Source organism: Mesoplodon bidens (genome assembly GCF_964165515.1).
Source record: "Mesoplodon bidens genome assembly, chromosome: 4".
Taxonomy (NCBI): domain Eukaryota; kingdom Metazoa; phylum Chordata; class Mammalia; order Artiodactyla; family Ziphiidae; genus Mesoplodon; species Mesoplodon bidens.
In genome coordinates this window covers 4,630,498-4,644,320 of record NC_138160.1, presented here as the reverse complement: position 1 = coordinate 4,644,320, position 13,823 = coordinate 4,630,498, and the positions used below count along the sequence as shown (strand labels likewise).

General features: G+C 45.1%; 2 protein-coding genes across 3 annotated transcripts in view; both read right to left on the bottom strand.

The window, feature by feature from the left end:
- The window catches only part of ICE1 (interactor of little elongation complex ELL subunit 1), a 535,590-nt gene that overhangs the window by 224,357 nt on the left and 297,410 nt on the right, over positions 1-13,823 (bottom strand). The gene's annotated exons all lie outside the window — the stretch shown is intronic.
- ADAMTS16 (ADAM metallopeptidase with thrombospondin type 1 motif 16) overlaps positions 1-13,823 on the bottom strand; it is a gene marked incomplete at both ends in the record, with an annotated part of 159,613 nt that overhangs the window by 69,437 nt on the left and 76,353 nt on the right. For both annotated transcript variants that reach the window (XM_081231772.1, XM_081231773.1), the window contains 6 exons: positions 2,884-3,022; positions 4,884-5,128; positions 5,540-5,663; positions 7,624-7,754; positions 9,575-9,747; positions 10,931-11,079. In XM_081231772.1, the coding sequence (XP_081087898.1) occupies positions 2,884-3,022; positions 4,884-5,128; positions 5,540-5,663; positions 7,624-7,754; positions 9,575-9,747; positions 10,931-11,079 (961 nt within the window). The remainder of the gene's footprint in view (positions 1-2,883; positions 3,023-4,883; positions 5,129-5,539; positions 5,664-7,623; positions 7,755-9,574; positions 9,748-10,930; positions 11,080-13,823) is intronic.

Genomic DNA, 13,823 nt, shown 5'->3' with positions numbered 1-13,823 from the left:
GGACCAGGACAGAGTGATGAGGACCAGGACAGTGTGATGAGGACAAGGGCAGAGTGATGAGGACGAGGGCAGAGTGATGAGGATGAGTGCAGAGTGATGAGGATGAGGGCAGAGTGATGAGAATGAGCGCAGAGTGATGAGGATGAGGGCAGAGTGATGAGGACCAGGGCAGTGTGATGAGGACCAGGACAGTGTGATGAGGACCAGGACAGAGTGATGAGGACCAGGGCAGTGTGATGAGGACAAGGAGAGAGTGATGAGGACCAGGGCAGTGTGATGAGGACCAGGGCAGAGTGATGAGGACCAGGGCAGAGTGATGAGGATGAAGACAGAGTGATGAGGACCAGGACAGAGTGATGAGGACCAGGACAGTGTGAGGAGGACCAGGGCAGTGTGACGAGGACGAGGACACAGTGATGAGGATGAGGGCAGAGTGATGAGGACCAGGGTAGAGTGAGGAGGACCAGGGCAGTGTGATGAGGACCAGGGCAGAGTGATGAAGACCAGGGCAGTGTGATGAGGACCAGGGCAGTATGATGAGGATGAGGACAGAGTGATGAGGATGAGGGCAGAGTGATGAGGACCAGGACAGTGTGATGAGGACCAGGGCAGTGTGATGAGGACGAGGGCAGAGTGATGAGGACCAGGGCAGTGTGATGAGGACCAGAGCAGTATGATGAGGATGAGGACAGAGTGATGAGGACCAGGACAGTGTGATGAGGACCAGGACATTGTGATGAGGATGAGGGCAGAGTGATGAGGACCAGGGCATTGTGATGAGGATGAGGGCAGAGTGATGAGGACCAGGGCAGAGTGATGAGGACCAGGACAGAGTGATGAGGACCAGGACAGAGTGATGAGGATGAGGGCAGAGTGATGAGGACCACGGCAGAGTGATGAAGACCAGTACAGAGTGATGAGGACCAGGACAGTGTGATGAGGACCAGAGCATTGTGATGAGGATGAGGGCAGAGTGATGAGGACCAGGGCCGTGTGATGAGGACCAGGGCAGAGGGATGAGGACCAGGGCAGTGTGATGAGGACCAGGGCAGAGTGATGAGGACCAGGGCAGAGTGATGAGGACCAGGGCAGTGTGATGAGGATGAGGGCAGAGTGATGAGGATGAGGGCAGAGTGATGAGGACGAGGGCAGTGTGATGAGGACCAGGGCAGAGTGATGAGGACGAGGGCAGAGTGATCAGGACCAGGGCAGAGTGATGAGGATGAGGAAAGAGTGATGAAGACCAGGACAGAGTGATGAGGATGAGGGCAGAGTGATGAGGACCAGGACAGTGTGATGAGGACCAGCGCAGAGTGATGAGGACCAGGGCAGAGTGATGAGGACCAGGGCAGAGTGATGAAGACCAGTACAGAGTGATGAGGACCAGGACAGTGTGATGAGGACCAGGGCATTGTGATGAGGATGAGGGCAGAGTGATGAGGACCAGGGCCGTGTGATGAGAACCAGGGCAGAGGGATGAGGACCAGGGCAGTGTGCTGAGGATGAGGGCAGAGTGATGAGGATGAGGGCAGAGTGATGAGGACGAGGGCAGTGTGATGAGGACCAGGACAGTGTGATGAGGACCAGGACAGTGTGATGAGGACCAGGACAGAGTGATGAGGACCAGGGCAGTGTGATGAGGACAAGGAGAGAGTGATGAGGACCAGGGCAGTGTGATGAGGACCAGGGCAGAGTGATGAGGACCAGGGCAGAGTGATGAGGATGAGGACAGAGTGATGAGGACCAGGACAGAGTGATGAGGACCAGGACAGTGTGAGGAGGACCAGGGCAGTGTGATGAGGACGAGGACACAGTGATGAGGATGAGGGCAGAGTGATGAGGACCAGGGTAGAGTGAGGAGGACCAGGGCAGTGTGATGAGGACCAGGGCAGAGTGATGAAGACCAGGGCAGTGTGATGAGGACCAGGGCAGTATGATGAGGATGAGGACAGAGTGATGAGGATGAGGGCAGAGTGATGAGGACCAGGACAGTGTGATGAGGACCAGGGCAGTGTGATGAGGATGAGGGCAGAGTGATGAGGACCAGGGCAGTGTGATGAGGACCAGAGCAGTATGATGAGGATGAGGACAGAGTGATGAGGACCAGGACAGTGTGATGAGGACCAGGACATTGTGATGAGGATGAGGGCAGAGTGATGAGGACCAGGGCATTGTGATGAGGATGAGGGCAGAGTGATGAGGACCAGGGCAGAGTGATGAGGATGAGGGCAGTATGATGAGGACCAGGGCAATGTGATGAGGATGAGGGCAGAGTGATGAGGACCAGGACAGTGTGATGAGGACCAGGGCAGTGTGATGAGGACCAGGGCAGTGTGATGAGGACCAGGGCAGTGTGATGCGGATGAGGGCAGAGTGATGAGGACCAGGACAGTGTGATGAGGACCAGGACAGAGTGATGAGGATGAGGGCAGTGTGATGAGGATGAGGGCAGAGTGATGAGGACCAGGGCAGAGTGATGAGGACGAGGGCAGAGTGATGAGGACCAGGACAGTTTGATTAGGACCAGGGCATTGTGATGAGGATGTGGGCAGAGTGATGAGGACAAGGGCAGAGTGATGAGGACCAGGGCAGTATGATGAGGACCACGGCAGTGTGATGAGGACCAGGACAGTGTGATGAGGACCAGGGCAGAGTGATGAGGACCAAGGCAGAGTGATGAGGACCAGGGCAGAGTGATGAGGACCAGGGCAGTGTGATGAGGACCAGGGCAGAGTGATGAGGATGAGGGCAGTGTGATGAGGACCAGGGCAGTGTGATGAGGATGACGGCAGTGTGATGAAGACAAGGGCAGTGTGCTACATGGCCCTAAGGCACCCGGCACCTCTGTGCCTATCACCAGGGTAGCCGTGGGAAGTGACCTACCCCCTCCACATGACACGGAGCACTCGGAGCGGATGGTGGCCCACGTGTAGCTGGGCTGGGTGCTGAGCTTCTTCTCACCTCCCAACCGTGGCACAGAGTATTCCCAGGCAATGCCCGGGTTCCTTCCCTGAAACAGAAGCTATAAAAAAAGAAAGGGAAAAAGAAAATGAGTTAAATTAGATCCAATAAATAGAAGCTATTTTGTTTTAAACTGCTGGAAACACCAGACATATCCAGCAGAAGATGATTACAGTAATAAACACTGTCCATCCTCCAAAATTTACATTAACTTTCTAAACAGGAATTAAACTAGACACAAGCACATCTATAAAATATATAGACATTTGACTCTTTGCCTTACATTTAGTGTTTCTTCCACAGCCTTTACCACCTAACAAGAGCATTTGGTTCTTTCCCTCCATGTTACCTTGGGAGCCCCACCAATGCTCTCCATCTGAGCAAATCAGAAAATGATACCGAAAAAGCACCTTCACAATTCCTAGTGAGTTCCAAACCACCAAAAACAGGTGAATGGATCTCATCCATGCAGGATGAAGGCTAACACCGAGTACTTCCTCCTGTGATGGGATCCAGAGGACTTTTGCCTGCTGGCATGTACTGTATGGCTCCAGGAGAAAAGCATCTTACTAGTAAAGATCTCTTAGCTTGGACACACCTGTGAGCAATGCTCAGCACATGGAATTGCATTTGGACTTTTCATCTCCTATGTGGAAACTCGACCACATGGACCAATTACTTTTTCCTTCATAAACGTATAGATCCCTTGAGCTGGGTGAGAGGCTTTTCTGGAAACCTCACCATTAACCTGTCAATTGAAATCCCATCTCTGAAGTTTGGAGTCTCACTGGTCCCTGATGGGAGGTTCCAGTGGATGAAGTCACTGGAGCTTCCCTAAACTCCCTGGCCCCACAGTTCACTCCCTGACAACACAGCTCGAGTCTAGTTGGAGAAGATGCTGCAGGACAGGTATGAGCCCTGGACAGGTGGCCTCAATGTACGACCATTGAGCCTCTCTGCCGCCTGACATCCTGAGCCTCTTGCATAGGAAACTGGTTCCCAACAAGCCTCAACTACCTTCAACCCTGACCGATCTCTCTTTCTTCATAGGTATTAAAGCTAAAAGCCTGAGATGGGGGGAGAGAAACAACCAAGACAGAAATTCACAGTGAACATGTTTATAAAGGGGCAGAGGAAGCAGCTCCGGGTCAGAAGGGGCGATGGCAGTGGGGCGGGTGGAGATGGGGTGTCTCCCAGGAAGATGCAAGGACACTGGGCTGGGGCTGGCAGGCCTGGAGAGCAGGTGGAGGGCCTGTGGGTGGTTCATACCTGCACCCATAGGTGTGGGCTGAGGGGGCAACTTTTGAACCAGTCTTTTCTTTAAGTGTGCACAGAAATACAAAAAAAGTAGGGAATTAGCATGTCCACTGCCTGTTGCCACCACCTGCCCTGTCCCATGAGGACAAATTACATTGTTAGAAGATGCCCGTTTGTATGTCATGAGCCTCTGCCATCTAGGGTAGAGCACAGAGGGGCTTGCATAGGGGGTGAGTGTGCAGTCCCCTGCCAGGCACTGGGCTCAGGTGGTGGGTTCTCACCTTACTCCCATTTCCACAAAACTCGGCGGAATGCAGGTCCCACTCAAACAGGCACACACAGAGCTACCCACAGTGGCAGCTTCTCAGAGCCACAGAGCTTACAGGAGAGAAGCAGATTTTTGTCAAAATCGACTGATCAAGATGCAAAAGTGGGGACTGCGTGATGTGCGTAATTACAAATCTCATTACGCACCTAGAAATGAAAGGCGATCAAAACAAGTCCACTGGCCCATTTAGTCTATGTATTGATTAGTTTTGTTTCTGAGACACTATCTAATTGCAAACAATTTTATGTGGATGTAATATTTTTCCAGTAGCCTTGAACCTACAAAAACACCTTAAGACCCCAAATCCAAGCCCTGAGACCAAGAGGCTGGAATCTACCTCCATGATCAATGTTTCATTGGTTGGCCCAGGGGAGGTTAAGCTCTCAGGCTCCCTGTAGGACCGTCTGTAGTCGAAGGCAGTTCCTGAAAACTTGTACCGGCCGGGCCAGTCCACTGTCCAGTGTCCATTCAGGTAGTATTTTTTGAGTGCATTTCGCACAGAAATGTAGGAGGTAGATACATTCATTTCATAGATGCGAATACTCCGGGCTCCAGAAGGAATGATGACCATCTGGTAATACTCTAGAGCAAAGGAGACAGGAAGGGGGAGGATGTGAGGCTTCACTCAGTACTGCCAAGGCAAATCCCTAAGCACCTGCTGTTCTCCATAACCAAATCTTGAGAATCAGAATTTGGAAACTGGAGATCTGTTTTGGCAATCCAGTTGCATGAGTCCTATAAATGAGTTTTTTTTTAATTGGAGGAGAGCTATTGTAATATTCACTGTTTCTAAAAACCACTTGAATTCAAATACCATAGCAACCACTTCTAATCAAAACAGAAGGTTTGAGAAGCAAAGCAGGCAAGGGGTCTGCGTAGGGCTCTCAGGACTCTGTCTGCTGTTTGCACTACACCTCCCATCCTTCCCACCAGGTGGTTCCTTTCGCTCTTTGCTCAGCCAGGCAGGCAGCTCCGGTGGGTGGGTGGACTCACGGTTGGCATGGTGCTGCTTGGCATAGAGGCCCTTGTGCGTTGTGCAGCTGGAGTTATTTCCCCGGCACACACCGCAGGAGTCTTCCACAGCATCGGATCCCAGCACATTGTCACACCCCACTCTCTGTGGGACCCACGAGGTCACGTGTCATTCATGAAAGACAAGACAACAGGGGCGAAGTCACAAACCTTTTCCCGTCGAGTTGAAAGTTTCACCAACACGGGAGAGTTAACAAATATTTATTGGATACCCAGTATGTGCACTGCGAGACTGTCAACTATTCTTCCATCCGAAGGAGGAGACCTTCGCGTGGCAAACATACCCTGTCCCCTTTGGCATTGTTACACGACTGTCTTACACTGAGCCCAGAATTAAACCTATCGGGTTGTCATGTTGGAGATGTGGGTAAATTTCAGACTGAAATAAAGCACTTAGCCCAAATGACAAGCAATATGGCCTCACGAGGTTCCACTGGAATTCGCCTTGTGCTTTTTTGAATTGCCTTGTGCAGAGGCAAAGAAGGAACACAGGCCACAGGGCGATTATTCCCAGCAGTAAATTATGTAAACGGCACATTTGGCTACTGTCTAGAATTTTAGCAGCTGTTTATATATTCTGTGATGCTTGCCAATTTTACATTTCCTAGCAAAGAATATAGGCTAGCTATGTAAAAAATCCATTCAGAAATGATGGATGAACTATAGTCCACAATCCCTTGTTTGAAATCCTAGGGCCAGATGCATTTCAGAACTCAAGAGTTTTTTGGATTGTGGGAAGGTACTTAACACACATATGATGTGAGAGACCCTGCAGGGCTCCGGACAGCAACGGTGTTTCTAAAATGCGCACATCTCTACAGTGAGCGGGATAAACATAACTGAAGATAGTCGTATCAATTCAAGGCAGTTTTGCCACCAAATTCAGGTCAGCTTATATTTTACAGTCAAATAAACTTTCCATTTCACACATCTTTGGATTTCAGAATTACAAATAAAGGATTGTGATACTGTATCATTAAGAATACATAAAACAATGACATATTTAGCAAATTAACTGATGATTAGACACAATGGGTGGACAGTTGAGCATTTTAAGGCTGAAAGAGATCCGAACAGAATCATTTAGTCTAATCTTCATGCATTCAAACGATTACACTGAGGGTCTAAGTGGATGATTCAACTTTACTGCGGTCATGGTCTACACCTTAGAGAAAATCAGACCTGGGACCAAGGTCTTTGGACTCCACTGAATACGAATATTGAGTATCTTCTTCACTGAAAAGCCCATTATTTACATGCAATGTATCTGACCATTGCATGTAACACCCTCCTTTTGTTTATAATAAAATTCTTCCTACATCTCACATCTGTGCCTGGTAACAAGCTCAGAACTTTGCATTCACTTAGCCGCCTATCTTTTCCAGACTGTGCCCTGAGTCCCTCTCCAACAGAAGTGAGGCTGCCGATTTCCCGAGACCCCCTCGACAGCTGTGAAGCAGCCCCTGTCTCTGTGCTGTCCCTGCCTTCATTTACTCTGGCGCCACTGCCTGGCTACTGCCGTCTGATTGGGCGACTCTACGCATCCTCAGTCCCAGTGCCTTCCACAGGGACATGTGGATAAAAACCCCAAGTCCTCATCCCCGCAGCAAATGGCCCTTTGTGAGTTTCTGCCCTTCACTCACCTCCTCAGCATCCCCCAGCTCCTGCCTGCCTCTGGGTACTCTGACCCCTGAACTGGTTCCAACTATTCCATGATTTACTGTACTTCTGTGTTCCCCTCCCTGCTTCCCCAACATACCTCTTCCCTTTCCCTTCCCTGAGGAACCCTGCAAATCTCTTAGGTCCACATCTAAGAGAGAATCAGCTCCACCCTTCCCCCCGCCATGCTCTCTGCACATGCCTCCATTGCCACAAGCCACTGCCTGTCTCCATAGATGTTCATCTGGCTTTCTCTCCCTCTGCGCTGTGACTTTGAGGGAAAGGGTGTGTTTTAAATATCTGGTCTCTCTAGCCCCTTACAGGATGCCTGGCATAAAGCAGACTGTTGGGAGATGTTTGTTGAATGAATGAATGATCATTATTACCTCACATATCCCATCTATACAAACATTACGGCTATCCTCCGAGCATGGAGTCCCATCTTTGACTTTATTTGACAAAGAAAAGAAGAAATCAAATCCTTCTGCGATACAGTAGAGTTTGCATAAGTCCTGATCTTAAAAAGAAATACACACACAAACACAAATAAGAAAGATACTTAAGCTCTGATCATTTTGTTTTGCTCTAAATTTTAGATAGACTTTTTTTTCTTTTTTGCCCATAAAATAACTCCCACACAATAATACATTGCAAAGACATTTTTATAAATTGCCTCTTTAGGCTTGGTTTTTCCCCTTGAATTTTTTAAAATATTTTTTAAAGCTTCACTATTAATTTTTTTCGACTGTGTCCTTTATTGGTCCTTGCTCCGTACACAGTGGTTGGCACATAGTAGGCATTCAATAAACATTTGTTGACTTGAACTACATTACTGTTCACCTATTTTACTAGTATAGTTAATTACTCTTTCTAGAAATGCAAAAAGTCACTACTATTTTGTAGCAATACACAAAGTTCTTACAAATAAAGTGTAATAAAATACTCAAAATAATCACGAAATTTCTTAATAGCTAATACATTTACTAAAATACATAGTATTTTTAAACTGATAAAGAGAATAACTTTTGGATGAAATCTGCAGAGAACATTGTTTTTTAAATAAATATAATGGATTGTCAAAAAACACTGATACATGGAGAATATAGGTCTCATTATATACTACAGATTGGCAGATCAAGTTCACATACTCTCTCAGTAATCCATTTCAAGGATTTATGACTTATATGGCTAACATGAACTTTTGTAGGAGCCGTTTTTTTTTCCTTTATTCTCTTCTTGGTAAAGAAGAGAACAGTTGATAATAAAAATTTATCTGCCTTAGGAGTTTTCACAGGCCCGAGACTCATGTACAAATATTTTCTTTATAGTGCAGGATAAGAGACCCAACTGAATAAGTCTAAGAATCAAATTTAATATGTGCTTCCATGATTAATGAATTTATTTACTGCAGACTAGCAAAGCCAGGAATAGCACACAGATTTCTTGACCCCAATTTCGAAGTTCTTTCTACTATTTTCTCCAGTGTCTTTGTTTCTCACTGGCTTAATTTTTCTTAATTTTTACTTAATTTTAGGAGTAAAAACCCAACAAAAAAGCTTTGTTTGAAACTGCTTAAATTTTCCTTCCAGAATTTGCTGATTCCATAAAACTCTCACCATGATAACATTATATATATTGGGATGGTAAAAGTTAAGTGCCAGATGAGATGGCTCAACTTATGTATTTCTCAAGTGTTTCTTGGATAATACAGTACTCTCATTTTCAAAGAATGAGATGATTAGGTGTTCTTTGAATTTATCTTCAAATTATGCTTCTTGAGCTACTGAGTTCAAGTTACTATGATCATAAGGGCAATACATATTTCTCTTCAACTGGAGAGTACAATCTTATATATGGTACAAATAAACTTCCTGGTTTATAAGTTGTAGATCAAGACTTTCCAGATATATAGTATATTATTTGATTTTCCAAAAGACATGAATTTGCTTTCATTCTCTGGCAATAATGAGTGTTCAATGGGTGACATATTCATCACCATATCACCATCAACTACCATGATTTGTATTAAAAAAGAATTGATTCATTACCAATAAATCGTCTACTTTGAGTGCGTTATCACTTCTTTAAAGATTTCATGGTATTTTGCACATACTCTCTATCTTGTTTGCTTTTATTCTGAGCCCACAGCTGGTCAAGTTTAGATAAGATGCCAGTGGCCTTCAGGCAGGCAGAATCAAACTAGCAACAGGAAAAGAACCTGTGACATTGCCCTAACAGCAATATTCGATCTATCCGGATGCACACTATTGATCACATAGTTCTTTAAAGAGTAAAGAAATCCGAGGCTGCCGCCAGAAAGTGGGATTTGAGATTTACCTTCTACGTGGGTGTACGGCTTCCACTTGTAGTACCATCCTCGGAACCGTTTGCTATTGTACTCGGCACACTGCAGGGCGCGGAAGTCGACACTGTTATGGGGACATTTCTGACTGTTGCAAAGCTTCAGAGTTCTCGTGGAGCCCGCACAAAACTTCCCTCCATTCGATGGTCTGGAATGTATAGTGTACAGTTAGAAACCTTGCCTTTGAATAGCTACTCACCCCTCCCTTGAAATTAGGCTTATTAGGGAGATGGAGCAGATAATGTTAAATATTTAACATAGGAAACTGGTGACCGTAAGTAAAGATACTCACGCTCACCAGTTAAAAGAAGGGCATTCCTAAGAAGTCACTGGCATTTTCTTACATATTAACGATATGGGTAGTATTTTCCTTTTCTATCAAGTGTGCAAATAATTGCAACGTTGGTAGAACAGGTTAGAATTTGGGAAGTGAGTTTGCACGTATTTGCTCATCTCCCTGTAGAGGGCAGGGTGAGCATCATTGTTCTCCGAATTCCATAAAGGAGGGGATGAGTACAGGAGGGCAGCTGGGAAAAAGCAGAACTGAGACTGAAATTCAACTACTTCGCTGTCCAGATGGCAACTTCTTTCTCCTACCAGCCTCCTTGCGACAAGGCGAGGACACCGGATGGGGACAGAACAAGCACTCGTCTTCCACTGGCTGGAAGAGACAGCAAACACCCCTCTCACCCCTTAGAATTCACGTGGACACACCAGCACGAGAGCACCCTGTCGATGCAGGGGACCAATCAGGTCTCATGCATTAAAGACAGGACTGAAATAAATCATTTTACTTAGTCTTAACATAAGTTAAACACATATAGGTGCAAAAGGAGAACTGGAAAACGCCTTCATTCCACTGCATTGGTGACTGCTTTTAACATCCTCGTCTTCTACAGAAGACACACGGAGACCACATGTTGTGAAGGGAAATATATTTGATGAAAAACCAAGACTTTGGTTTTCTCACATGAAAAAATTGTTCTTGCTGATTCTTATCTATTGATTTGTGTTCTCTATACTTATGATTTATCTCATTTTAGGCAGAACCTTGGTATTTCATGTAAGCATGGTTAAAATCCAGTTCTTGAATATCACTGTCAGCTCCGTTACTTTTGCTGTGGTCAGGTAGTTATAAGCACCTTAAATTATATCACAGACACATCGTTGTACAATAAATGCTTGAGTAAAAGGGCTTTCTGACTTAGCGTTCTTTTACAGTAATATGGGGAGTACAGAATTATTTTCACTGAGCTTATGTCCACACGCTGTTTGGAAAGTTCGTAGCAGAGAGATGGGTGTTGATGAGGAGGGAGGTCCAGTGCGCTTACCTGGGGTTGGTGCAGAGCCGGTCCCTGTGAGACACCCCTCCTCCGCAGGTCCTGGAGCAAGGAGACCAGGGAGACCAGTCTGACCAGTGGCCGTGGGTGGGCTTGGGGCCTTCGTCGCCATATTTCACACACTGCCCTCCACGGCACCACTGAAAATTAAAAAAGACAAAACAGTGATATGACTTGTGGGTAGAGAGTAGGTACATCACTACTGCAATGTTGAGTCGTGGGGAGTTTGGTCACATAGGCAGACATCAGCATCCCTGCCCTCAGGCAGCACATAATAAAAATACATTTAATGCAGCTTCTTTTCTTCTTTCCAGACCTAGCCTTGTTCTATAAATCCACATAAAGGGAAGGTACGGAGCAAAATCATTTTCAGACTTCTGTCTGAGCTGCTGGAACCTAACACGTGTAGTTAAGTCGTGTTGCAGGAACACTCAGGCCAATTGTTCACCTCTCAGGTGTATGACCTCTAACCTTTCCTGGAAACAACGTGCTCTTCACCTCTCCCTGTCAGAACAGACTGACTGTCAGGTAGAAAAATCCAGCTGGAGGTTCCATGTGGCTCAACACCTTGTCATTTCTGGCCGGTGCTCTGTGCTTTTGCTCCAAAGCACCTGGGCTGGGAGCCTGGAGGTTATAAGTGATGCATGTCAGAGGTCACACAGCTTTTGAAGGACACGAAATAACCCACACAGGGCTCCTCTTGTCCCTACGAGGCTGGAGATGCTATCAGCGCCCCTTTCTCCAGAGAAGCGTTCAGAGATGTTTATTCAGCTAAAATCTACATGGTTTCTTCACTTCCACCGCATTCAAAAACTACATAAGATCTAACGTGCATTCAATGATGTTGGTTTTCCCACTGATGGACCCATTCACTGGGCACAATTGACATTCTGCTGGCAAAGCATTGTGTAGGAGTCTATAAAAATAATAGTTTTAGAAGAGCAAAACCAACCTATCCATGTCGATATGATTGCTAAACTGTTTAAGGTACTTTGCAGTACTTGGTGTCTACTGGATGAATGCTACTTGAGATGCACAAAGTGCTGGGTTTTAAAGTCACTTGGATAATTCCTCTGTTGTGGTCATAGTTAAGCCAATAACTTGACTTAAAGCCTAAATGGAACCTATTTAGGTTAGATTGTTTCATTTTGCTTGGGATGTTTATGAATTACTTTAATAAAATTTGGTCTAGTTTTGTTTTAAAATTACAGAAAATGTTTACTTTTTTAAAAAAAATTTAGAGTTTATCCTTCTATTTTTTAATATCAGTAATTATATATAGACTAGTATTTCCTTTTCTTTCATAAATGACCCCATATTACCCACATCTTTTTCCGTCCTGCTTTTTCATTTAACAATATGTTCTGTAGTTCATTCCACAGAAGGAGATGGACACATCCCTCCTTCCTCTGTTGCAGTTACAAAATGTTCCATTAAGTATATTTCCAACCAGTCCCCTTCTGATGGACATTTGCATCATTTCCAGGCTTTTGCTTTGACAATTATTGCTGCAATTAACAGTCTTACAAATGCATTTTTTTTGGTTTTTGCCAGAGTATCCTTTTTTTAATTGAAGTATAGTTGATTTAAAATGTTATGTTCGTTTCAGGTGTACAGCAAAGTGATTCAGTTATACTTACATATATATCCATTTTTTTTCAGATTCTTTTCCCATATAGGTTATTAAGAAATATTGAATGTAGTTTCATGTGTTATACTGTAGGTCCCTATTGGTTATCTATTTTGCATCCAGTAGTGTGTATATGTTAATCCTAAACTCCTAATTTACACACCCCTTTCCCTTTGTTAACCATAAGTTTGTTTTCTATGTCTGTGGGTCTATTTCTGTTTTGTGTATAAGTAAGTTCATCTGTATCATTTTTTAGACTCCACATATAAGCTATATCATATGATATTCATCTTTGTCTGGTTTACTTCACTTGTATGATAATCTCTAGGTCCATTCACGTTGCTGCAAATGGCATTATCTCATTTTTTTTTTATGGCTGAATAGTTTTCCGTTGTATACATGTGCCACATCTTTATCCATTCATCTCTCGATGGACATTTAGGTGGCTTCCATGTCCTGGCTACTGTGAATAGTGCTGCTATGAACATTGGGGTGCATGTATCTTTTCAAATTATGGTTTTCTCCGGATATATGCCCAGGAGTATCCTTAAGTGACTATCCTTAAAAATTATTTAAGAAAACTTTTTGAGATTCTGAGGAGAAAGCACTATATCTTCCCCCAAGGAGGTTGGGGGGAATGCCTAGTTGCATGTAGACACACAAACATGGACATGCATACATACAATTTTGAGTCTAATTTCATGCAGATCACAGACCTATGGCGCCAGTCAGTGGGGTGGTCGGGGGTAAGACCCTTGTGTGAAATAGACACATAAAATATCTGCTGAAGCACCAGTTGTATTTCTGAGAACAATCCCATGTTTATCCCAACTTTACATTTTACCGATGGAGAGTGTGGCTTATGAAAGAGGCTTTATCTTGGATAGTGTGATGTCATGATAAGGCTCACACCCTGTTGTGATACTGTTCAAGTAATCCACTGTCACACTTAAACCCCGTACAGACAGGGCAGCAGCATAATGAGGCACAAGAATGTACAGCGTTCTTGAGGTGAAAATGAGCCCCGTGTATCACTTCAACTAGGTGTGTGACCTGGGGCACTGACTCAGGTGCCCTGAGCCTGCCCGTCCTCCTGTGAACATCAGGGATGAGGGAAAGCACCAGACTGGCTTGTTCCCAAAAGCCAATGCAATGACACAGGCCAAGTGCCTCGGATCATTTGCAATGTAATCACAGAGTGAGAGCTGGTTTAATTGTCCACTAGGGATAATTAAAGAACCGGAATCTGCTTCA